The sequence below is a fragment of the Psilocybe cubensis genome, chromosome 2 (genome assembly GCF_017499595.1).
Source record: "Psilocybe cubensis strain MGC-MH-2018 chromosome 2, whole genome shotgun sequence".
NCBI lineage: Eukaryota > Fungi > Basidiomycota > Agaricomycetes > Agaricales > Agrocybaceae > Psilocybe > Psilocybe cubensis.
Window position 1 is genome coordinate 4,060,423 of NC_063000.1, and position 23,004 is coordinate 4,083,426.

The following is a 23,004-nucleotide window of genomic DNA, read 5'->3' on the forward strand; positions in this document are numbered from 1 at the left end:
AGACTCGAGCAACAAGGGCGGCTGAGCACCGAGCAACAAAGGCGGCTGAGCACCGAGCAGCCGCCTTGTAACTTGCACCGACTTTGGGAGGTATGTTCATCGCAAGAGGCGATGACGCGGTGCAGCGAGAGATGGGTAAACTGGAGGTGGAGATGGAAGTGGTAGAAAACTTGTCATTTGTGCCATACAAAAAAGCATATGTTACCTGGCATGCCACCCCTCCGTTCTCTGAATTTGGTCCGATGAGTGTCGTGCGCTGGACCCAGATTCCAGATTCCACAGGGTGAAAAAGAAAAGCTGTATTCAGATCCAGGCTGCGGAGCGCGGGGAGCTAGAGGCATTGAAGATGCAAGACTCTTGGTGGGTTACACCCCAGAATCGGGGCAGAGGCGTGGCATAGTATGATTACTTCACGAGATATAATTATGGTGGGAGCGATGTTGAGGCCTCGAGGCGTCATTGATATTGAGGTCGAGGTTGAGATTTCTGGAATCTTTGAGGGAAGTGGGGGCGGCAGGAACTGAGGACGTCAACCCAAAGCAGCCGCTGGTCATGGGTAGAAGCAGAGACAGGGACGGTGGCAACAATGACCAGCAGTTTTGCACTGCTGGTCATTGAGGGAGGCGGTGGGGGCTGTAAAGCAGAACCGGCAATTCAAGCTGCTGGTTCATTGAAACAAGGAGAGGGGTTGGTGACACAAGCCCGGCTGGTTTGTTGAGGGAGGCAGGGGAGGCAGCAGATGCGACACAAACCTTTGCGCGCAGCTGGTTGGTGACCTTTCTCCCACATCGCCATCCTCATTCCAACACCAGTAATGGCATGTGCTCCAGCACTGCACACTGCAATTGTTCTCGTTTGATTGACTGTCCCCTGGCCCAGGGATGATCCTTGGTGTTATCGAGTGAGCGACAGGTTTGCAAACACACCACCGGCGCCCAGACATGCCACGCAAGAAGTAGGGCGCCCCGACTGATGGCAAAAGTAGGCACGGTGTCCTCATCATATCCAGGATTAGTCCAACGGTTGCGCGTGGTGCAATTCCCGCGTGTTCTATGTATTCACCATTCACAAACAACCATTGCAAAACGTGTTCGTTGTTTTCTGGCCTACAACTACAACATGCGGAAGAATCTTATCGCCTTTTATTGTCTTCGTGTCAATAGCTATCAAACTCCGTCCTTCCACGTAAATCCAATGGCGCGTACTCGTCCTTCCCATTCTGCTCCAACTTCCCTTGACCTTCCAAATACCCCCACGTCGCCTTGGAAAATGATATCACAGGATCCCTCCCCACTATACCTTCCACAAATCCAACGACCGTCACACTATCTCCAGGATGCACAAGGTGGAAAAAATTGTCGCCGAGTCGAACCCCTCTGCCTACTCTCTTCCCCGACGACGAGGTCAATGAGTATGGCGATAAGGACGTGATATTCTCCCCGCGCACACTTAGCTTCCGTCCCGGTTGACTTTCGAAAACCACTGGTCTGTGCTCCTTCACATCCTCCCTACGTACCAACTTGTCCCACTCTTCTTCCGTCAACTCCCGTATCAAGCCTGGATGCGGCGGGTCCAGCAGGGTTACGCTCTCCCCGGGCTTCACGAGAACATATTCATTCTCGTCATCGCTCCATGGTATGGCGCGCGCGCAGCGCGATGGCACGAGGACCATGTAACATGATGTCCTTCTCCTGGTGTGCAGACGCCTGATGAGTAGGTGACGAAGGGTTTGGGTGTGTGTGACATAGTTCCAGGTGTATGCCATGCGCCACGCGTATACGATTTCGAAGAGAGGGGTTGACTTCACCTTTGGCGACTTTTTCTTCCCCTTGAACTGGGAATTCAAACTCCCCATCTCGCTTTGACTCTCTCTACCTATCCCATCTCTGTTCGCACTTGCAGTTCTATTCTCAAACACTGAATGAGCATTTAACTGACTTCCCGAATGCACCCCTACCAGCTCTTGCCCTTGCGAAGGGTAACAATTACCGGTCTGGGGAAGAATACCACCAGGAGAGTACACCAGTCCCATCGTACCACCTGGTGGGGAGTACGGAGTAGGGTACGGTTGCGGATGCGCGTATCCTTTTCTGCTTGGGCTCTGGTATCCGATTGGATAAACATTCGCATGTGGATATCCGTGAGTGTACGGATGCGAGGACACAGGCATCGACATTGACATTGAGCGTGATCGCGCATGCCCTCCCCGATGGTCTGTATGATGTGAAGTCGCAGAGTGTGATGTTGGCGCATGCTGCTGCACCCCTGGAGTAGTGCTGCCGGACCTGCTCATAGCATGCACAGAGTGCATTGACGCCGTCTTCTGTACACCATGAACATGGTGGGCACCGAGGTATAATTCAGATAGTTGGGATGGTGGTGGAGGTGAGGTCATGCGCGTCTCATGCGAATGCGATGGCCGACTCGTGTTTGAGCTGGCATACGAATTCGAGCGCGAGTGCGACCGCGCGCCGCGCGAAGGTGGTGTTAGTAGCGCGTAGTGTGCGAGCGAGTCCTGCGATCCGGCATATCCGATACTGTAACCCCCCGAGGATGCTGCGTGTTGCGAGTGTGCGTAAGCCTGGGAATGGGATCTTGCGCGGGAATGGATTGTCGGTACGGCGTGGACGCTCGCCCACTCGCCGACGTGCTTCAGTTTCGCGTGGTACGCGGCTTCAGCCTCGGGCGAAAAGTCGTATTCGGTCATCTTTGGGATTCAGGTTTCGATATCTTCTTTAGCGTTATAGGATAGGCTACGACTTTTTTCTCGTTGGACTAGTTGGCAGTGAGTGGTTCGATTTAAGCAGACATTACGATGGATTTTACCTGATAATTTTTATACCTCCTGTAGACAACAAAAACATGGAAAGCTCAAATCTTGTCCTGCGAACGGGTCCAAGTTGGCGCTTATATTGTGTATCTTTAGCGTCTATGTACTACGAATCCGCACGCTTTGACCTTCGGCGAAGAATACAAATCACAATTGGCCATGGGAAGCAAATATGTAGATGCTGGTTTGGGAAATCACACTGTGGTCCAAGAGTTTGTTTTTATGGATGGATACACTATTTATGGTATGTCCCGCAACGTATCGTCCATACGACAGCAACCGATTAACGTATACTAATCTTTACTGTATTAAGGAGAATAAGGGTCGACCCGCTACTAAACACCTTTAGTGTACCACGGCGACTATGCCACCACTGTACCACGGATCTCTTTCTTGCCGCCGTCCATCGACTGTCTCTGCAATTAAAACATCCTATCTATTGGCTGATCCAGTATTAGGATACGTGATGGACTTTCAACATCTGCATCTGATTATACAAAAGAGGTACCCAAGCCTTTCTGGACGACCTCCCATACGGCAAATATGCAACTGACATTCGAACGCCTGTCCCACTCAGAATCTCAGCGATCTGAGCCTCCAGCTGTTGGCGCCATATTACCCTTCGATCTTCATTTTGATCTCCGCTTGCGTCTTTCTCTACGCCGTTGTCCATCCACCCCTCGTCATCTTCTGGATAAGACGTTAACAAGAAGACGGTACAGACCACCTCAGGAGCCAAGTCACCCCTCGGCCCTTTATTTGACTTGGGCTCGAAATACGACCCCCTAAAGTAGCTTTCCCGCATTTTTAGCGCTCGACACATCGCAGGTACATCTCGGCTTGGACACGTAATTCTCATGCCAGTCATCCTCGAGATGTACTCTCTCCTCCCGAGACGCCAGAATACATCCTTATGTATCGGGATAGTGAAGGGGAGCTTGAGATGCAACACCTTGGGTATGGCACTGAACAGCGTGTCGAGGTCCGCCCCGTCCTGTCGCATACCGTGAGCTTCAGACTCATCGAGGATTCTGCCCATGAACATTACCCCAGGGGAGAGTGTTTCCACCAGCTCGAGAGCCGTGAGCGTCGCCCATGCCTTGCGGAGGAACTTGGCGTAAGCCTGGATGTCCCAGCGTTGTAGGGGCATATACGTCTCACTCGCATTTACAACCAAAGAGTCTAGAACTGGCGCGTCAATGTATTCCAGGAACTTGGGGTTCTGACTCGGGTCATACAGCCTCAACGCTAATTTGCGCAGCACCGAGAAACAAGCGCGCCTTTTGAACTTTGGCGCGTGCTTGATATTTTCCTTTGACTGGATTCCAGCGATCCGTGGAAAGCGAATCGATAGCGTCGCCTCGACGAGCCGCGGCGCGCATGGAAGGCAGATGTGTACGAAAACGTGATGCCATTCCATTGGGTAGTCCACGATAGTGATGATGCTGAGGTTGCCTAGATTGAGGTTGACATTGAGCAGATGCCTGTCGTTAAATACACGCAAGCACACAGCGCTCTGTGTCTGGCTTGGACCCCAGTTCGTCCACATTTCTACACACGCGTTCGCGGGCTTCTGCGACTGTTGGTGGGCAGTTGGACGCGTCCGGACAAGTAGCGATCGGTACGGAGTTCTGAAAAAATAAACCTCGTTGATGACATTAACCGTTCGCACATGTGCAATGCTTTGTGCTGGGATGGAGAGGAACGCTTTCATGTCCTCTTGCGCGAGCACAATCTGCGAGAGGGCGTGAATACGCGGGAGGAGTGGTGATACTATTTGCGTCATGAAACTGATCTTTCTTTGTCCGAAAATCGAGTCAAGGCCTATGAGCTCGTTACTCTTGCTGATTGGTAGACGGTGTCCGCGGTATACATGATTAACTGCTTCTTTTCCTAGCATCTTCACGCCCAGTCGTACATCAGGAAGCATATTCACTACCCTTCTTACGCAATCCATGGTATCCTCCACCGTTAGATTTAAATTCAAATTTCCTTCTTTGATATCTTTGCTTTCGCTTTGGTTAGGGAAGATAAACAAGTACGCCTCGCGGCCGCAACCGACAGGGATTGCCACGGTTGGTGGGATGTGTGTTACACCTCGTCGATGGAGGTGGTCACGGATGTATCGGACGATGCCTGTGTCGGGTGGGAAGCGTAAAGCATTTTTCTCAAAGCCACAAGTGCAGGGTATCAAGCTGCCACAGACGAGCGGGACAGATATACGGGATACTGAGGTGAGTGTTAGTGGCATGCATCTTTGCTTTCGGTTGAAGGGATGAACGTACAAGTGCAACTTTTTGACAATGAATTCTTAGGACTCCCAGGATTACCCATAGCAAGTTCGACAGTTATAATGCTGTAGCACCTCGTTCAATTAAAGGTAGTAGTCCGAAGAGGAGCGATGTTTGCAAGTTTGGACCTAATTCGCTGGAGGTAATATACTGATGGTACAGCTGATCACATGAGCGCGTAAGGAGTGGCTTTGATTGAGCACACGATGGGAGTGGCGTCGACCGTCGGGAAGGTTCCACTTGGACCACCTCACAGATTTTCCCTTGCCGTATTTGCCATGCCACTAGAAAAGGAAGTGGTCCTAGTACTAACTTCAACTCTTCCAGTCGCTCCCTTGAACAGGAACACACCGCCAGTGACATACCGCACACGAACATTTTACAGGTGAAGACTGTTCGTATGGCTTAGGGGGATACACGAAGGTAGGTACCTTAATTGTCTGCAGTGCTGCTTCGTTGATATGTATAACATGATGTATTGTCAATGCTTTATCACGCAAATATGACGCTAGTATTTGTCTGGCGCCGATAAAGAAATCCCAGAGTATAGCAATTCATTTTACCCACACATTCCGAGTAGACACAATAGGCGCCCGGCTTCGCAGCCTCGCCGTTTCCTCCCACCCCAAGAAATTTTTACATTTCAATTAATCTCTTTCTTCTGTAGACTTACTCGTAGTGTCTTGGCCTTCATATTTCGTGTTCGCTTCGCTTATTTCTTTACAAATTTTGTTTTACACACACACCCCACCTCAGTAGTATAAAAGCTAGCTATAAACCTATCTACACAATAACACATCGTTCACCTTTCATTCCAATCTCGTTCTCATCGTTTCAGCTGGTTAAGAAGACCAATGAAACCCTCTCACACCCTCAGACGCCTCTCATAGCGGTACTCCAGGAGTTTTGACTTATTTTATTCATTTTTGTTTGCTCCACGCACCTAGGACGCCGCTGGCACCCCACATATCGCAATTAACTACCATGCTCAACATGCACCAGGTGCTACCAGGGTGTGCATAAGACCGCATCGGTGATTTCCCTGCATCCTGCGAGCAAACCGAGCGGAGCTCGAAATAACTAAATCAGAACTTGTGACAAGAAAAGCGCAGGACTAGTCACTGCGGGCTCCGATACATGTTTGATGTCAAACATCGACAATCAAACAGATATTATGTAGGATATAGATGTTTGATGTCACGCACATATTGTGTTTGACAACAAACATGCTTCAAACATAAATTGTGTTTGAACTCTGTGTGACATCAAACACCAAATATGTTTGAGCACTGTTTGGTAAAAAATATTAGCCTGACATAATTCCTGTTTGAATAGCTGTATGATAAGGTTCTGTCACCGCTGGCGCTCATACATATTTTCAAAGAAAATAAGACCCAGTAATTAAGTTTCCTACATTTTTTTGACGTATTTTATTGGAATAGAGGCTTCGGGCTTCCCTAATTGGGTAACCCCGGACTCTATATACGAGAAAAATACGTCAAAAACCAACAGGAAACATAATTACCGATACATATTTTTCTATCAAATATGTATCAGCGCCAGCAGTGTGTAAGAGATCAACCATCAAATCCGTATCTTATCTAACATGAATATCAAACATATTTTATGTAAGCATTCAACCAGAATATTTGTCCAAAATCAAACAATTATCAAACATCCATTTTTTCTCGAATCTGATTGGTTCATACATATCTGTTTGGCAATCTGTTTGATTTCGGACAAAATATTCTGGTTGAATGCTTACCTAAAATATGTTTGATATTCATGTTAGATAAGATACGGATTTTATGGTTGATCTCTTACAGAACCTTATCATACAGCTATTCAAACAGGAATTATGTCAGGCTAATATTTTTTAACAAACAGTGCTCAAACATATTTGGTGTTTGATGTCACACAGAGTTCAAATACAATTTATGTTTGAAGCATGTTTGTTGTCAAACACAATATGTGCGTGACATCAAACATCTATATCCTACATAATATCTGTTTGATTGTCGATGTTTGACATCAAACATGTATCGGAGCCTGCAGTGAGTACTTACTGATTTATCCTTTAAAGGAAACCGTTTTTGAACCCATCCAAGTTCTCTGCATTTTTCTCTATGTTACGTCGTATGATGTTTAATATTCATATGCTCACATTGACAATCAACAGTATATTATTATTATAAGATAGCAAGGTATTTTTGGAGTAATCTTCGAGGATATTAAGCAAGAAAAAATCAACCTTTCGAGCCACGACAAAAAGGATACATTTGTTGTCAAAAAACATGCCCAAGACCAACACCATGTGGTTGAACATGCCGCGTGTGATCCGGCCACTGTTTGGTCTCAGTCTTGGGAGCGTAACGCTCTTGCTTTCCATAACAATCCCATTGCAAGTTCCGCGGCTTCGTGTGTCGTGAGATGAATATTTCCCAGGCCAAGGCAATTAGTGATCTGATTACCAACTAGTCTTGTTCTTTGTTCGAGATACCCCGCGAGGCTATATCTGCGCTATCGCTGAAGCCCACAGCAAAGATTCGACTTCCAGGTATGAGAGAAATAGAGTCATAGATCCAACCTACGACACATGGCTTCTGGCGGAAGTGCAGTCACCACCACTTCTCTCGATGAACTCGACATTTCTCCAGTGACCTCTCCCATATCCAAACTCAGCGATGACATTCTCTTGTTGATTTTCATGACTAATGTTCGTATAGAATCAAATGTTCCTCTCTATGTCTTCGTGGACATCATGAAAAGGCCATTAACCACAGCAAGGATGTCTTCACAAGTGTGTCGCTCCTGGAGGCACCTGCTTCTTAATTCGCCGTCGATATGGGGGAGACTCATTCAGCTCGACGTATTGGATCAACGGAGCGGTAATTGGCGTGAGGAAGTGCTAAGGCGTACTGGGTCTTCGCCGCTGTGGGTCAGTGGAAATGTGTCAGGGACATGCGAAAACCCAACACCTGTGAGACTCTATTTCTACTCACTTCTCTATAATCGCACTTGCTGGGAACGAATAGAGAGGCTCAATATCATCGTCCATGGGTCCAAGATGACCGACCGAGCATGGGACACATTTCTCCTTCCTGCACCTAACCTCCAACTCTTCGAGGTCTACTTTCCTCACATAGAAGAGCCCCTGTTTCTGGGTACGTTTTCGGCGGATTCGACAAAGCGATTATTCGGAAATCATGCACCCCTCTTGCGCGAGTTTCATGGGGACGGAGTCGACTTTTCCGTGGATTCTGCATGGCTGGCTAACCTCCACGATATAGCTGTGCCTTCTCGGCTGACGGTGCCCGAGATATTGGAGCTCCTACAGCATATGCCTCTGCTTGAAAGCTTTTTCATTCCATCCAGTGATGCCACGGAGAACTGGGTACCGATCGGTCTCTTCCCGCGCGTCGATCTCCCAACTCTAACGGTTTTGCTACTCAGCAACACCTTACCGACATGTTCGACGCTCCTGGAACACATATACCCAGCAACATCTTGCTCTCTTTCGCTTACGACTAATGCCTACTACAACCCAAGTCTGATAACCAAGGGCGTTCTTCGTGCTATCCGGGAACACTTACCCAGATTTATCCACAACTACTTTGCAACCCATAAAATACAACGCCTCAAAATGCGCTTTCACGATGACTTGTTTCACTTTGAAGACGAATCACCTCGATTGGCGCCTCATATATTCTTCAACGTCTGCGTACGTACCAAGCCGGGATCTAGCTCACTTCCTACAGAGTCAATCCATGACCTGTCCGAATTGTTGTTCCCAATCTTTGTCAAGTACGCTTCTGATTCGCCATCACACTTTTCGTCCGTCACTGGTCTATCTCTTGATATGCGTCACCTCGAAACATCCTCCCTGAAGCATATCTACTCACTACTATGTGCACTCCCCGCCCTTCGGCGTCTTAGAACGAGTGAAGATACCCTTGTTTTCCTCCTTTCCGTGGAGGATCTCAGAAAGAATGATTCGAGTGCCACCAAACCGCCCATTTTGTTTACGTCTCTCGGTGTTCTTCAGCTTACGTATCTCGATCCGGACCTATTCACCCTTTCCGGACATAATCATGGCTCACTCTTTCCATTTCTCAAAGGCAGAGTAGAGGCCAACAAACCGATTGACGTGCTCGACCTGAAGCTGTGTGGGCCGGATACATTACGGGATATGAATTTTATCGATGAGATGAAAGGGTTAGAGGTTCAGTGGACGGAGGACGATGGCGAATATTCGTACATCTGCGGCAGCGGTATGCCTGACAGGCTAGAATTTGGCACAAGATTTGGTTGGAATGTACACGATCCATTGACATAGGAGCAGTTCTTCCCTCCGCAACTAACTCTGTTCACGTCGATCATCATGATAACTTGATTTATGATATGATTTTACTTGTTTCTGTTTCGAGTATTTCAGTGTACTATCGAAATATATCGTGATGTAGAATATCGTGACATTATGGGGTCGTCAAAATGATCCGTGATCACGTCGTGTCTGGGGTAATAGCTGATACTATAGATAATTGAGTAGGCAATGTTCGTAACGGGGTCGTAGAATATGCTCTTGTGGGTATGTGATTAGGGATAGCTAACTCGTCATAATGAAAGTGCAATAATAAAAATACGATGTTATCAAAGTCCAAGCAGAGAAAGCAGATGAAAGCCAGGGCGATTTATAGGAATCATCAGATGATGGCCTCGTAACGCGACGAGGCAGAAGGTGCCAGGTTACATGGTAACCGAATGACATCGAACTTTGAATCGATGTGTTTGTTTTCTTTGTTATCGCGAGAAAGACACCGGAAGTCGGAAGCAGAGAATCGGCGATGCGAATGTACGTGATATGTCGAAAACTGGGAGCAACGGGGATCCGCCGTGCAAAGAGCAATATTAGGTGCTCAATCTCATGAGGAGCAATTAAGGTTATCGTGGAAGTGATCAATGGTCGCGGGTGTCGAGGAGTAGATTACTGACACTGGGGACGGGGTTGTAGTGGAAACGTTAAAGTTTAGACGGGAAACGATGGCGGTGCTAGGTAACGGTGAGTTGCCACTCATCCGGACGACGCCCAGCAGAAATGCCGAGAAAACGTGATCGCCCCATCAAAAAGTCGACGCGTTTCATGCCACCGCGTTTCTCCTCCTCGTAGTGTCGGCTGCTCCGCATCCGCCTGTAACGCTGCTCGTACGCGCGGGTCGCGCGTCTCTGGTCGCTTTCAGACGGGAGAGAATTGAACTCGGACTGGGAGATGTTCGTGCGCAGCGAACGGTAGATAGCATCAAACACGTCCTCGAGTGTGATGTACGAGCCATTTGATGCGTGAACCTTGATTGTCCATGGCAGATACGAACAAGTGATTTTCATGCTGGCGAGTGGATGGCTGGTGGCTGCTTCGCAAAGTGCTCTGCTGGAAACTGGGTGATGATGACGCGACATCGTAGAGGGGTGATCGACGATATCCCATGAAACAGCATTGGGCTCCAAGTAGGGGTGCAGACGAATATGTACTGAGCGCCTTGAAGGTACTGGGTAAGTGGGCTGCTTTACGGGAGCATACGAAGGCACATATGAGTAAGGTGAAGGCCCAGGAAGGCCCAATGGTGTGGCAGATGGGGGAGTTATAGGTCCTGAAGATGATGGCACTGTAGACGTGGAAAAGGATAGAGCTGGTGTTGGCGTTTGGGGAGGGGAGTGGAAGATGTTCTTGTACGCAAAGCGTACTTGCTTGTTAGCTTTAGCTGGCATTGGAATGAGGACGATACGCTGGTTGCAATAAGATATTGAGATGGGGAAGAAAATGTGTGTTGGGGGATCTTCTGTAGATTTACATCCGTCTTTTTATTAATGTCCTACATCCCGTAGAGGTATCGCCACATACTTTCGCGTATTTAAATTTGATGTCAGGGTCCTACGCCTGAAGTCAAATTCCGTAAGCACTGCCCTCCCTCGAGACGCTCCAAAATGGGCGATGCCAGCCAAGCTTTGAGGTCTAAAAATGGAACGTCAACCACAGAATGGCTGATATAACAACAGATGGTGCTCACAGGGTGGCAATAGTCTGTTAGTTCGCTCCAGACGCGGAATCAGGTCTTCAGAAGCAATAGAAACTGCTCAAACAACGTACTCACGAATCGGAAACTTGACGGAATTCCAAGGTAAATTAAGGTTCCGCAATCGCGGCGTGAGAACTATGATGCAGTTTTCAATTGCGCTAGCTAGCCTTGGAAGGAATAAGCGCTTTCTCTCCTTGTTGTTGGAGTACTTTCCATTTTCCGAGTCGACTTTCACTTTAATGACTCCTCTCAGGGAGCCTGGACAGCATCTTCGAGTCAAAATTTGGAGATTTGAGGAGCGCGATGACGGGGTAGATAAGCAATTCATTATAGCGTAGGGCAGTGATCACAGTGGAGAGAGGGCTAAGGGCGTATACGGATTATGCTCACCGTAGTAGGTGTCAGAGAGGGGGACGGAGGATGGCATCCTGACTCCTGAGCTAGTCCAGCCAATCAACTTTAAGCGGGATCGTGGTGAAATGGACAAGGCGGGCATCGCATGAGTAGTGCACAGCACTTGGCAACCCCATATAGAGAGTCGTCTGTTCCGCCGCCAACATAAACGTCATGTTCGGGTACGAAAAGGAATTGAGAGCCTCGTGTTACGTTGATATTCCTTGAAGGCGGGAAACGTGTTCCGATGGGTGGTGTAAGCGTGAGATGCGCTGCGGATGTTTAATTCGCGATGATGCAATGTTTGTCATTATTCCTGAAGTAGTATACGCAGTAACGACAACTCGGTGCATTATTTTCAGTCAGCCTACCAGGCTATGTTAACCATTTTTCAGTTTCTATAGGAGGGTAAGTTCGAAATTGAGCGTCAATCGTCTTAAATATAGAGCAATAAAGTGTTATAAATCTATAAAGCCTTAAGGAGGGTCCGCTATGTTCGCAACTATCTTCACAGAATCGACTTAATTTTACCTGTAAAATTGTGTTGTATTTAGAGATTGACGGATATTGTTAACAGTCATACACAATCTATCCTAATGTAGAACGCCCAACATTAATTAATCCTTACATAGATCATAAAAAAACCGACAATCAGATCGTGTCACTGTTGGAACTCCCCAGAGTATTCCCAGTACACCGTTGCTTGGACAAGACAAGAGTCATGAACTTAAACGACGACGTTTGCATATTGAATGGGCTGCGCATGTTCTACATAAATTCATTTTGGGCCTTAGGCGCTTAAGGTGATTGCCCGCAGCTCTACAAGGAGCCGTGCGCCTTTTTGCGAGCGCCCGTCGTTTAACAGTTTAATCATTGCAATGGCCCCTATCACAATTTTACCCAGAATAGCCGCAGTTTAGGCCGACTTGTATGTCAAGATAAACAAATGCCTTGCTATTCCCCAGGGTCGCAAAATATATCTTTATATGGTGAACATGATTTAACAAGTAGAACCTCTAAAGTATTTTGCCTCTCCGCACTGAACGGCGAACTCACTTGTACTAGTACAACTTGTAGTCATATGACCTTTGGTGGCGTCGGGCGAAGGTTGTTATGTATAGTAGCCTGTTCAACGTCGGAGTGTGTGTTGAGTTTGAAAAGTTGGTCAGAGAATGAATTCACACGAAAAGAATGTCATCATCAAAGAAATGGATCTCAACACAGAAGGCCCACAGAAAATGTCTACCCGCACATCAGGGGTGGTCCGACCTGCTAACTTGGCGGTCACTATTCTGGAAAACCTACAAAGATTCCAAAGAAATGAATCGCATCTGGCACTTCAACTTTCAAGGCATAGATCTCCCGATGAGCCAAACAGCAATCAGATGAGAGCGAGCCAGCCAAAAGACGACGAGGCCTTCATCCAGATGTTTAGTGTTGTAAAGAGAACTTGTCCTCACTCCGTAGAGTTTTTACGTGATAACCCGGTGCGTACACTTCCAGTTGCAGTACATTATGTTGCTGACGTCGACGGTGCTACATTATTAGAGGTGCAGCAATTGCATTAAACATAACAAGATTTGTGTAGCCTCTCGGCTTATGTCGTGTATGTCCTGTACCCAACGACGGATCAGATGCCCCAGAAGACACGATTATCATGTATGGGCTATGGTCAGGCAGGGACTCAGCAGAACGTGACAGGAGGCGGGACTTCGTATCCAACAACTTATGGAATCTGGAAGAATCAACGGGGGCGGAAAAAAGAAGATCATAAAGGTAGAAGATGATGCGAACAGAAACCATGGGGAGCTATCACAAAGGGGAAGAGGTCCGAACTTTATGATCGCTTTCTATAAGGATTTTTGTATCTCAACGATGCGATTAGAGCCAGAGGATCCACAGAAACCAATGGAAGACATAAATCCACCCTCCCTCAGCGGAATCAATGAAATGGAAGATGGAGATGCAGGAAATACACAGTTAAGGACCTTTAAAGGTATTAATATTACGCGATATGAAAAGTTTCATATAACAATTTACTTCGCTTTAGAACTATGTGCTACAGCATCGAAAGAATGTATCGTGGAGATCGACCTTCTCGCTCAACTTACTTTGTGTATGAGCGCATTGAGGATCCAGGAGCGAGAGCTGAGCAGAGATATACATCTTGACACGACTAAGATGCGTAACGTTATATCTGTTGCTCAAAACCTTTTGGACGAAGCTGTTGGGAATTCTTGTGGCCCACTCTTCGATGGAATCCCGTTTTCGAAGCAAAGGTGTACACATGCTGAGAAAAGGACAAGGGAACGTACAGTTCAAGGCCAGGATGGAGGTAGTGAAAATCCGCTGGAATATGTGACGGATGCCAGGACTTCTGCGCGAAAGAGGCAACGGCCTAGTTGAACTGATACATGCCCTACCAATGGACACAATCGCATTCATTTCCTGCTCCTGTGTTGGCTTACATATACACGAAAACATCGGATAATCATTGAAATATTGATGGCCAGCATGCTCATATTTATAACTAGACGCTCATAGGCAATAATGATGAAGATATACCCCAATTGCAACTGTTTGTCACACAAAGAAAGTTTACCCGACCATGTACTGTGATAAATGCATTGGATAATAATAACACTCTTACAAGCTCTTAATGAGTGAAAAAGGGTCTCTTTCAGATCTATGTATATGAAATTTGCCTTCTAAAATGAAGAAAAATATGAAAGCATTACCAAGACATAGATTAAATGAAATGGCGATTAGAAACCGATGATTAATGGAACCGGGAGCGAGGAATAGCGGTATCGGTGGGGGATGTCGGTGGTGTATTGATGTTCCGGTGTCATGTGAAGCGTGGGAAAGTGGACTTGAGCGGTTTCCGTGGTTAGCGAGCTACACTGCGTATCAGTGGGGAGAAGAGAAGGTCATTAGTGTCTCATGTTATTGGGCTGACCGAGTTGTACTTGGTATTCGATCTAAGGCTCCAACCGTTTAGTTTCCGTTTAAATTTTATTACAAACTAAACGGAAACGGTAATAAACAGTTTACAAACGTTTATAAACGTTTGTAAACAGTAAGCTCGAGGGTGGCTACAAGGGCAGGCGTTCAACAGCGTTCAACGCATCATTTGTCCTAATGCGGCCGATTTGCCAAGGAAGATAATAGTCGGCACCTAATTGGTACAAAAATGGGACCAAAACAAGAGTGCAAATGAGTTAGTTTGGTGTAAAGAATAAAAGATGAATCATTTGATGTAATACGCACCCAATATTGTCCAAAAAAGAGATATACTTTAGCACAAAAATCTGTTACCGTTTGAACCGTTTATAAACGTTTGTAAACTGTTTAGCAAGGCTCGTAAACTAAACGAAACGGTAAATGGTATATACCGTTTACAAACGATAAACAAACGAAACGGTTGGAGCCTTAATTCGATCTGATATTCAAACACGAGCGCGAGTTTTATAAAGTGCGAGCAGTAACTTGATGTACTTACAGTGACAGATTTGCAAGGCATTGTACATTGAGCATCGAGACCGAGGCATAGTAGCAACCACAGGTTATATATTTTCTTAGCTATGTATGCGCTACGATTATAGAATATGAAGATACCAGCACAACCAGATCACGAAACTCAATCCCTAACAAAAGTGGTCATTCCCTGCAAGTTGTTCTTATCTGTAGAGAAGATGCAATTGAGCATTCCGCAAAACATAACCTCATTGGAATGGGTTACATACCAAACTTGATTCCAGCGGCCTTGGCAGCAGAGGCGAAGTTGAAGTTTTGAACTGGGGTGGCCTTGCCTGGGGTGTTGACGGAAAGGACGTTCACAGTAGTGGCGTTGGCTGCCAGAACGTACAGGAAGCTATTGGGATAAATTTAAATGTTTGAGATTAGATGAAAAGACGTCAAGTACTTACTTGTTTTTTCCAACGGTGGCCACGTCATTATCAATCGTGGCGGAGCCCTTGGCTTGAGGGTATTGCTGCATTATAGGGTCAGCGTCCTATTTATCCTTTAGTTGCAATTAATATATACCTTCACAATGCTTCCTGTAAGGTTCTTGCTGACGTTAACCTCAGTGACAGTAGCGGTACCAATGTCCGTCAAGTAGAAGTTGCCCGACTTGGAACTGAAGCTCGACCAGCAAGTAGCTGACTGCCCGTCAATAGGGACAACGGATGACGATGCGCTGTCACCGCTGCTTGTGCCGTTGCCACCAGAACCAAAGTCAAAGATGTCGAAACCAACTCCAGCATCGGTCGCAAGGATCGCGTTGGTGCCCGGAATCACTGTCATGGAGAATGGGAGCAATCCTCCAGCTGCAGGAGTCGATTTGACAGGTTCGGCTGACAGTGAGCCGTCGGCGGCGATATCCCATGCAGCAAGGAAGCCTTGTGTGGTTTTAGTTGATGCAGAAGTGCGAGTGAAAAATGATCTACATACCAGGCGTGGGAGGGACACCCTTGACAGATGCAATGAGCTTGGAACCATCCTCGCTGAACACGATATGGCTAGTTGTACCCGCAGGCCCAGTAGCGGGCGTAGTTTGGTTCAGTCCTAGCGAGCGCAGAGTATTTGGCTTTGCGATCAATCCCAACTTCGAGTCAGGGGTGTAGCAGCTATAAAACGGTGTTCAAAACCACGGAAATTTGCTTTTAATTTGGCAGATAACTCACTTGACTCCATTCACTGTACCACCGTTCAGAACACATACCATGCTTCCTTTTGCATTGATGGCTACCGACATGGGGAACTCGCCCTCCGACGAAACTGGACTTCCGACCATAGTCAGCTTTGTCGGGTTGTTTGGGTTGATCGCGAACATCGACAGTGTATTCGAGCCGGGCTACAGGCAGATAAAAAGAAAGGAGCCGTCAGGATTATGCAGCTGCAGCCTTCAGAGAAGCAAAAACTTACGTTGACGGTGACCAACATCTTCGCCGCCGCGCTTGCCTTGATCGCGCCTTGCGAGAAGAGAGGGTCAGGCCCGATCGGGTTGCTGATTCCATGTGCGCCACGTCCGCCTGCGCTGACCGCACTCACACCGCTCTGTTGTGATACAATAATAGTTAGCCATTAGCTTACATATTCCGACTTCCTTCAGTAATTACCAATTTCCCATTCGATGCGATGTTCATCGCTATAATCTGGTTCCCGGAGGGATCATTTGTAATGACTGTGTATAAGTATACGGCCGGGTTAGACTAGTATGATATGTTTGATATCAAATAAAACTTACAATACGCAGCACCGGAACTCGAGGAGCTTTGGGAACTGTGCGGGGATCGGAATCCAGAGGGAGCGGCAAATACGCTGGAAGCGAGAGCGAGAGCGAGGGCAATACGAGAGGTAGAAAGGAACATCATTCTTGAGTCTGTATGAGCGTAAAGTTGATTGACTTGGAACTTTTGAAGTATATGTGGTTTATATATGTGGGAGGCGGTGAACTTGTTGACAGTTGAACTTCGAAAGGACGCTCGCGTCTACGAAGAAATTAGGGAGATTAGAGGGAATTTAACACAACTGCTAGTGAAGAACGAAAGGAAATTGGAGGGCTGACGGATCCATTCTGACCAAAGACATACCACATCTTATAGTCCCCACCCATACCTGCTAACCTACCATCCAAGCACCCATATGCCTCTATAATTAGCACCCACGCGAGGTTTTACTGATCCATCTCTGACCGTCGACCCTCTCGAGTGTCCATTGAGGTAAATTCCCCGTTGGGAACAAGGTCTTCTACCTGGAATATTTCAGCGGAGGGTAGAGATAAAAGATGGCTGTGTCGACGCGAGGTGTTGCTAAGTCATCCATCGTTCTGTAGTCCTCCTGCGCAACCTTGTAATAATGCGAGTCACGGGACATATGTGGCTGTCGTTGTCAGACTTTCCACTCGTGCCCCCACTTTGCTCAGTAACAATCTGATGAGGGTTACTAATGCCAGTTGAGGACTATAATTATAGTCTGTCGAAGCCGCACTACGGATAATAGCAAAACGCGGAGACCATGATGCTCCTTACGTCGCGAGACGGCAAAAGTGTTGCCGTTTCCTAGATTCGTATCTTTCTAGCTTTAGCGAATACCAATTGTCCACTACAGGAACCTCTGAAGAAACTCTCAAAAACCATCAGCGAAAAAGCATCTTAACGACATCCATGAACAAAAAATAACTAACCGTGATCACAGTGGCAAACAAATAAACAGAGGACTCAGGTATGTAACATACATCCATGATCGTCCCTATCCTCTCCATCAACTCTAACATGCCAAGGATTTGCGCCTCGAAAAATAGCATCTGAGTTATAATTAACGCACATAAGCTCAAAATTGAGGGGAGGGGAGCGGCATATGCGAAAGTGCGGGCGGAAAGCAGTTGTTTCCTGCCATCCGCTGCAATCAAATATGCGTACATCGTATCACGTCAGGACATACCACATTACCAGATATGCAGAAGAACAGGATGTGATCCTATCCGTGCATCCTAGGCGACAAATGATATGTGTAATCCCAGTGTACATTTTGACTCTTAAATGCTTGATGCTGACAGAAGCACTTATAACACGGCGGACAAAAATCTAGTGAGCTGCGGAGTTGGTTTACCATCACGTAACTGTCACGCATCTAGTGTCACGCTGTTAACGTTTGGTAGGACGGGAAGGTAGGTAATACCAAATCCAAATCTTATTGTTTAATTCGCACTTGTAGCGATTGGTATACCTGACATGCGATCCTTCATTTTACATTCAGTTATCGAGCAGAAATTTGGAAGAAATACCCAAACTTAACAGCGTGACAACATGTACGTGACAGTTATGTGATTGGTTGGCACACTGGTCAGAGAACAGGTGAATTTGTTTGTTGCCTTTCATCAACACTGACTTATCAAACCAAAATACGTCAAACTTGAAGGTGAATAGACATACACGTACACCTTCATTATATCAATCTCCTTCAATCACATAATCCCTGTGATTTGTTTGTCGGGAACACAGTAAAAGCACAAGAGTCGGGTGAAGAGAAATGAAAGGATAACATCACTTTCCGTTCATAAAATCCAACTCACAGAGATGTCTACACCAACACCAACACCACACGCACACCCACCCTAAACCAACACCCTACCCACTCTTCCCTCCCCCAACCAACGGAAACGGGCTCGGCGGGAGCCTGCGCCCAGGCGGTCCCACAGACACACCGAGGTCCGACACTTTGCCCGTCTCAACGTCATACACGAACCCGTGGATAAACACCTCCGTCACCGGTAGATGCGCGCTGCTCGCCGTCGCGATTGTCGGTCCTGACCCGTTCGTTTCGGTCACGTCTGCATAGTGCTGTTGTTGGGTGGGGTGTGGGGTGGGGGTGAGGTTAGCGATGGATTGGTACGGATGGAGCATGAACACGTACATCTCGGATCACAGTCGATTTTGCAATCTTCTCCACATTAGATTTTACATTTTCCTCCACAAGCGCACGGAATGCGGCTGAATAGAAGTTAGAAGAGCAACTGTGATAGCGAGGAGGTGGGGAGTGAGAGAATCAGGCAATGTGCTCACCATCGTGCAGGTGTGGAACTTTGCTCATGGGTTCAAGTTTGCATGCTTCTCGATGTGCAACGATTTCAGGTCTGCATCAAACCAACCAAAAAGAAACAAAGAATAAGCTGCTGGAGCACATCTCGGAAGTGAAGTGAAGTGAATGCAAGAAGGTCGTGGAGGTGGAGAACAGAGATAACGCAAGGGTAAACGGGGAATGGATATAAGGATGGGGATGGCAATAGATCAGGAGTGATAAAGGACAGATGGAGCATCATGAACAAGGCTCACGCACCGCGTCGAAGTCTCATACAACTCCCTGATAGGCTGTATCCAACACTGCACGGCGATATCCGCTGGTCGAGTCAACGACATCTTGAGGGGCATCATTGACTCCGCAACTCCTCCACACCCATAGTGGCCCATCACGATGACATGCTTCACTTTCAGGGATTCCACAGCAAAAGAGAGCACGGCATTCCTAAGAAAGGGTTGCCCATTTTTAGCTCGCAAGTTCCGAAGATGATGACTTCATAGACTCACGAGTTCAGGTCCTGCTCGTCGAACCGGTTGGCGATGTTTCCGGCTGTAAATATTGTCCCTGGTTGGGCAGAGAAGATGTCCTGCTCGCTAACCCTGCGATATGGTTGGCAAAGGGGACAGTCAAAACGCTCAACACCTCGTACCGACTGTCCGAACAATCCACCAGCATAAATGGGGGTTCTAAGAAAGATAAATGTGTCAGTCTAAGCACCATAGAAAACTGCAGGCTACACACTTTGTCCTTCGATTGCCAGCGTCGATAGGAGGCCGGGATTTTGCTCTGACATGTTCGTCACGTACTCAGTGTTCCCAGTGAAAAGTTCGTTCATATCCGAGATGAATTTTTTGCGAGAACATGACATTAATGTTCGTCGAAAATGGGTAGGGACGGCTGGTGGTGTTGTACCGTGTGTGGTGTACTGGCTCTGGGGGGAAATCGATGTCGAGCAAAGTTGAGCTTTTTTGCCATGTCGTGTGTGGAATCCGTGGGTCCTTGCTTTCGGAATGCTGGTCGCGCACGGGCGCGTAAAAGAGGTGCTCGCGATCGATGATACGAGCCTTGACAACGGCATATTGGTAGGGGAAAAAAAGCGAGGGCGGCAGCGCCGATTACGGATGGTGGTGGTTGTAGGCTTTGTTCGGACCACAAATTGAGGGCCAAATGTTCAGCCAATCGGCAGACGCAAATGGCGTAATGGTGGCGGTGCTGAAAAATAAACCCTCCCCAAAGCAAGGGTATTACATAATCGACATCTTCTCTCGCATCCACTGAATAATCTGACGCGAACTTCCAAACTTGCGTTGAACCCATTCAAATATTCATGATTTTTTATCGTGTATGCGTGCAAGAAAGCCTTGAAAGTATTGGTTATCCTGGTGGAATCCAAATCTGAGAGTTTAACTGACTGGAGTCTTCTAGAACCTCGTCCGCCGGGGGATGGCGCGAACGCCAACTGTTTCAATGAGGAAGCTATTCTACTTTTGTGGAGGGTAATGAAGAACACACCTTTCACAGTAAGTGTATCAAGGACATTGCCCACGCTGGCATTGGCCTCCGGCTATACCGCTGAGTGCCCTCTCCTACTCTCCCTGGTATTTCTTTATCTACTTCACATTGGCCACCAAGCCGACTGTGCTATGATTCTGAACCAGGAACAAAACGTTAGGGGGGGTCAGCGATCTTTTGGAAACATCGTCTCTGGTACATACAGCAACTGTTTGAAGGAGCGACGCGCATATATGCGTTGTCAGCGAAGGGAATGAAAGCAAGAAACGTTGAGACATCCCCGACGGATTCCGGTGTCAAAGGGATGGAATCCATCATGGGGAGCCGAGACTGGTCTGGACTCAGTCTTTTGATCGTATCAATGTCGATCAATATTGGTGCTGCTCCTTCCCGATTGAGTAATGCATACTCCAATTAAGGAAGGCAGCTGAGAATGGGTGATGCGCGCTAGCTCTTATACAAAGCGAATGACGTTCGAACGGATTTCTGTGAGATGAAAAATGAGCAGAAGATGAGAATTAGAATAAAATGAATGAGCAAGAGGGAAAGTCAGAAATTATCGTGGTGACACGATTTTCCGTCGGTGCGTAGGCTTTGGCGGCGAGCCGAAAAGTGACGCAAGTTAGAGGCCACGTGATCGACAATGCGATCGGACGCAATGCAAACGCGACGCGATTAGACTGGTATGGATAGAAAATTGGGCCGCCAATGGCCTGAGCATTGGGTCCACGCGAAGAAAGCCCAAACAAGAGTTCCAATGTGGCTGCACCAAGCGCTGGTAGGAAAAAGAAGGGAGAGGAGGGTGGGAACGAAAAAAAATTAAGGAAAGAGATTTCGGAGTTTTTGAGAAATGAATACAGACCAAATCTCTTCGAGACGAGAGGGAAACCGACAGATGAGTAAATTTGAGGAGAGCTTGAGCCAGTATATTAGGAGCATAAAATTGAAGAAGACCTTGACAGTGAAAACGCTTTTCATGCAAATGGGCAATAGAGTTGATTCTTGTTTTTCGTGCCAGCAGTATATATGATATATTCTCAATACTACCCACCATAACTTACAACTTGAATGGCTAATAATGTTAAATTAAGGGAATAAAACAGTTGCCAACTGTTTAAACGCGTCGAGAAGAGTTCGGGCGTGTGGTGGCGCGTGGGCCCATATTACCGAGAAGTGTTTTACAGTCCGCACTTTACATACTATTAATAAAGCATTGCCAGTGGCAATAAGGCCTTTCTGTGCTCGATTTTGCGATAGGTATCTGATACTTCAACTTACGTTCATTGCTTCTTGTTGCTCTCTTTGGTTCACAATTTATATTTTTGGGAAAGTCTTTATTAATTAGTGCCGTTAGAGCTTGATGATAACATGGTTTGCATGTTTTGATGTTTGAAAAATGAACAATGCTGCAAGCAAAAAATATGAGCAATCATGTTTGGCCTTGATGCAATATGGCGACTAAGAATAATTGTAAATAAGCTGTTCAAGATAACACCAACCAGAGAGAGATGTAGAATAAGTTGTATGGCCATGTAGGGCGAAAGAAAGAAAAGCAAACAAATAAGTTGTTCAATAAGCATTTGTTGCTAAACCCTAGTTTCGCAGGTAGACCTTCTGAGGTGACCCTGATTTTCTGGTCCTGAACCGATATCTCGGGTGAATGTTTGTAAGGACAACCGTGTGGACAAGGATCGGACTACGAAAATTAGGGCCCGGAGCTCGAAATAAGTAGCTGAGTCAGAAATGGCTGGCCACGAGCCTAGCCTAATCCCACCCCTAACTGTTAGCGGAAGTTTAAACTCAAGCCGAAGGGTGAAATACCTAGACATTCCCACTACAGTATGTGTATCCCCCATGAAGCATTTACTATAGTTTTTCTCAATTCTAAAAGTTAGAAACTGGTTTGTTTAGGCCTTCGACGTTTGGGTCTTTCCTGTGTTGCCCCTGCCCAGCATCCTGAGGTCACTGGCGAAACATGGGGAGCACATGGGGCCTCCTGGCACATGATCACCGAAGTGATTAACGCCATCGACAACGACGACGCCCAGCGACGCTCTTGGGCTTCTCGTTTTTACCTCTCCATCTCTGCTCTTCACCTTTAGAGTTAGAGTCATCATTCTTAAGAAAGCCATACAGGCTACCCACGTTCTTTTTTGTATCGATCATCGACTTATCAGTACTTGGAGGTTTGGGGTGCAAGGTAAGTGAGTTCCTAAACATGAATGGGCCAATAACATCATAAAACACACCAATTTTTCGTATTTACCCAGTTTAATCCTCTATAACCTACACCTTCACGACATATACCAATCCATCTCCTCGT

The 23,004-nt window shown here is 46.8% G+C and overlaps 7 protein-coding genes across 7 annotated transcripts; 2 read left to right on the forward strand and 5 right to left on the reverse strand.

Annotated features, from left to right (window-relative positions):
- Positions 1-1,156: 1,156 nt before the first annotated feature.
- JR316_0002809 (uncharacterized protein) lies at positions 1,157-2,707 on the reverse strand (the record flags this gene model as incomplete). The annotated part of the gene is made up of 2 exons (XM_047888594.1): positions 1,157-1,917; positions 1,990-2,707. 2 exons carry the CDS (start codon positions 2,705-2,707, stop codon positions 1,157-1,159), a joined length of 1,479 nt encoding a protein of 492 aa, XP_047753517.1.
- A 485-nt stretch (positions 2,708-3,192) lies between these two features.
- On the reverse strand, positions 3,193-4,760 carry JR316_0002810 (uncharacterized protein; the record flags this gene model as incomplete). Its single annotated transcript, XM_047888595.1, has 2 exons — positions 3,193-3,246; positions 3,339-4,760. 2 exons carry the CDS (start codon positions 4,758-4,760, stop codon positions 3,193-3,195), a joined length of 1,476 nt encoding a protein of 491 aa, XP_047753518.1.
- A 2,957-nt stretch (positions 4,761-7,717) lies between these two features.
- Positions 7,718-7,953, forward strand: JR316_0002811 (uncharacterized protein; the record flags this gene model as incomplete). Its single annotated transcript, XM_047888596.1, has 2 exons — positions 7,718-7,837; positions 7,891-7,953. The coding sequence occupies 2 exons, from the start codon at positions 7,718-7,720 to the stop codon at positions 7,951-7,953; spliced, it is 183 nt and encodes a 60-aa protein (XP_047753519.1).
- A 235-nt stretch (positions 7,954-8,188) lies between these two features.
- Positions 8,189-9,457, forward strand: JR316_0002812 (uncharacterized protein; the record flags this gene model as incomplete). The annotated part of the gene is made up of 1 exon (XM_047888597.1): positions 8,189-9,457. The coding sequence occupies one exon, from the start codon at positions 8,189-8,191 to the stop codon at positions 9,455-9,457; it is 1,269 nt and encodes a 422-aa protein (XP_047753520.1).
- A 58-nt stretch (positions 9,458-9,515) lies between these two features.
- Positions 9,516-10,884, reverse strand: JR316_0002813 (uncharacterized protein; the record flags this gene model as incomplete). The annotated part of the gene is made up of 2 exons (XM_047888598.1): positions 9,516-9,560; positions 10,180-10,884. The coding sequence occupies 2 exons, from the start codon at positions 10,882-10,884 to the stop codon at positions 9,516-9,518; spliced, it is 750 nt and encodes a 249-aa protein (XP_047753521.1).
- Positions 10,885-15,225: 4,341 nt separating this feature from the next.
- Positions 15,226-16,960, reverse strand: JR316_0002814 (uncharacterized protein; the record flags this gene model as incomplete). Its single annotated transcript, XM_047888599.1, has 9 exons — positions 15,226-15,269; positions 15,332-15,459; positions 15,515-15,600; positions 15,633-15,988; positions 16,041-16,216; positions 16,274-16,443; positions 16,515-16,646; positions 16,709-16,773; positions 16,837-16,960. The coding sequence occupies 9 exons, from the start codon at positions 16,958-16,960 to the stop codon at positions 15,226-15,228; spliced, it is 1,281 nt and encodes a 426-aa protein (XP_047753522.1).
- A 1,758-nt stretch (positions 16,961-18,718) lies between these two features.
- Positions 18,719-20,037, reverse strand: JR316_0002815 (Carbonic anhydrase; the record flags this gene model as incomplete). Its single annotated transcript, XM_047888600.1, has 7 exons — positions 18,719-18,931; positions 19,005-19,081; positions 19,154-19,224; positions 19,428-19,613; positions 19,676-19,768; positions 19,819-19,855; positions 19,911-20,037. The coding sequence occupies 7 exons, from the start codon at positions 20,035-20,037 to the stop codon at positions 18,719-18,721; spliced, it is 804 nt and encodes a 267-aa protein (XP_047753523.1).
- Positions 20,038-23,004: the final 2,967 nt, after the last annotated feature.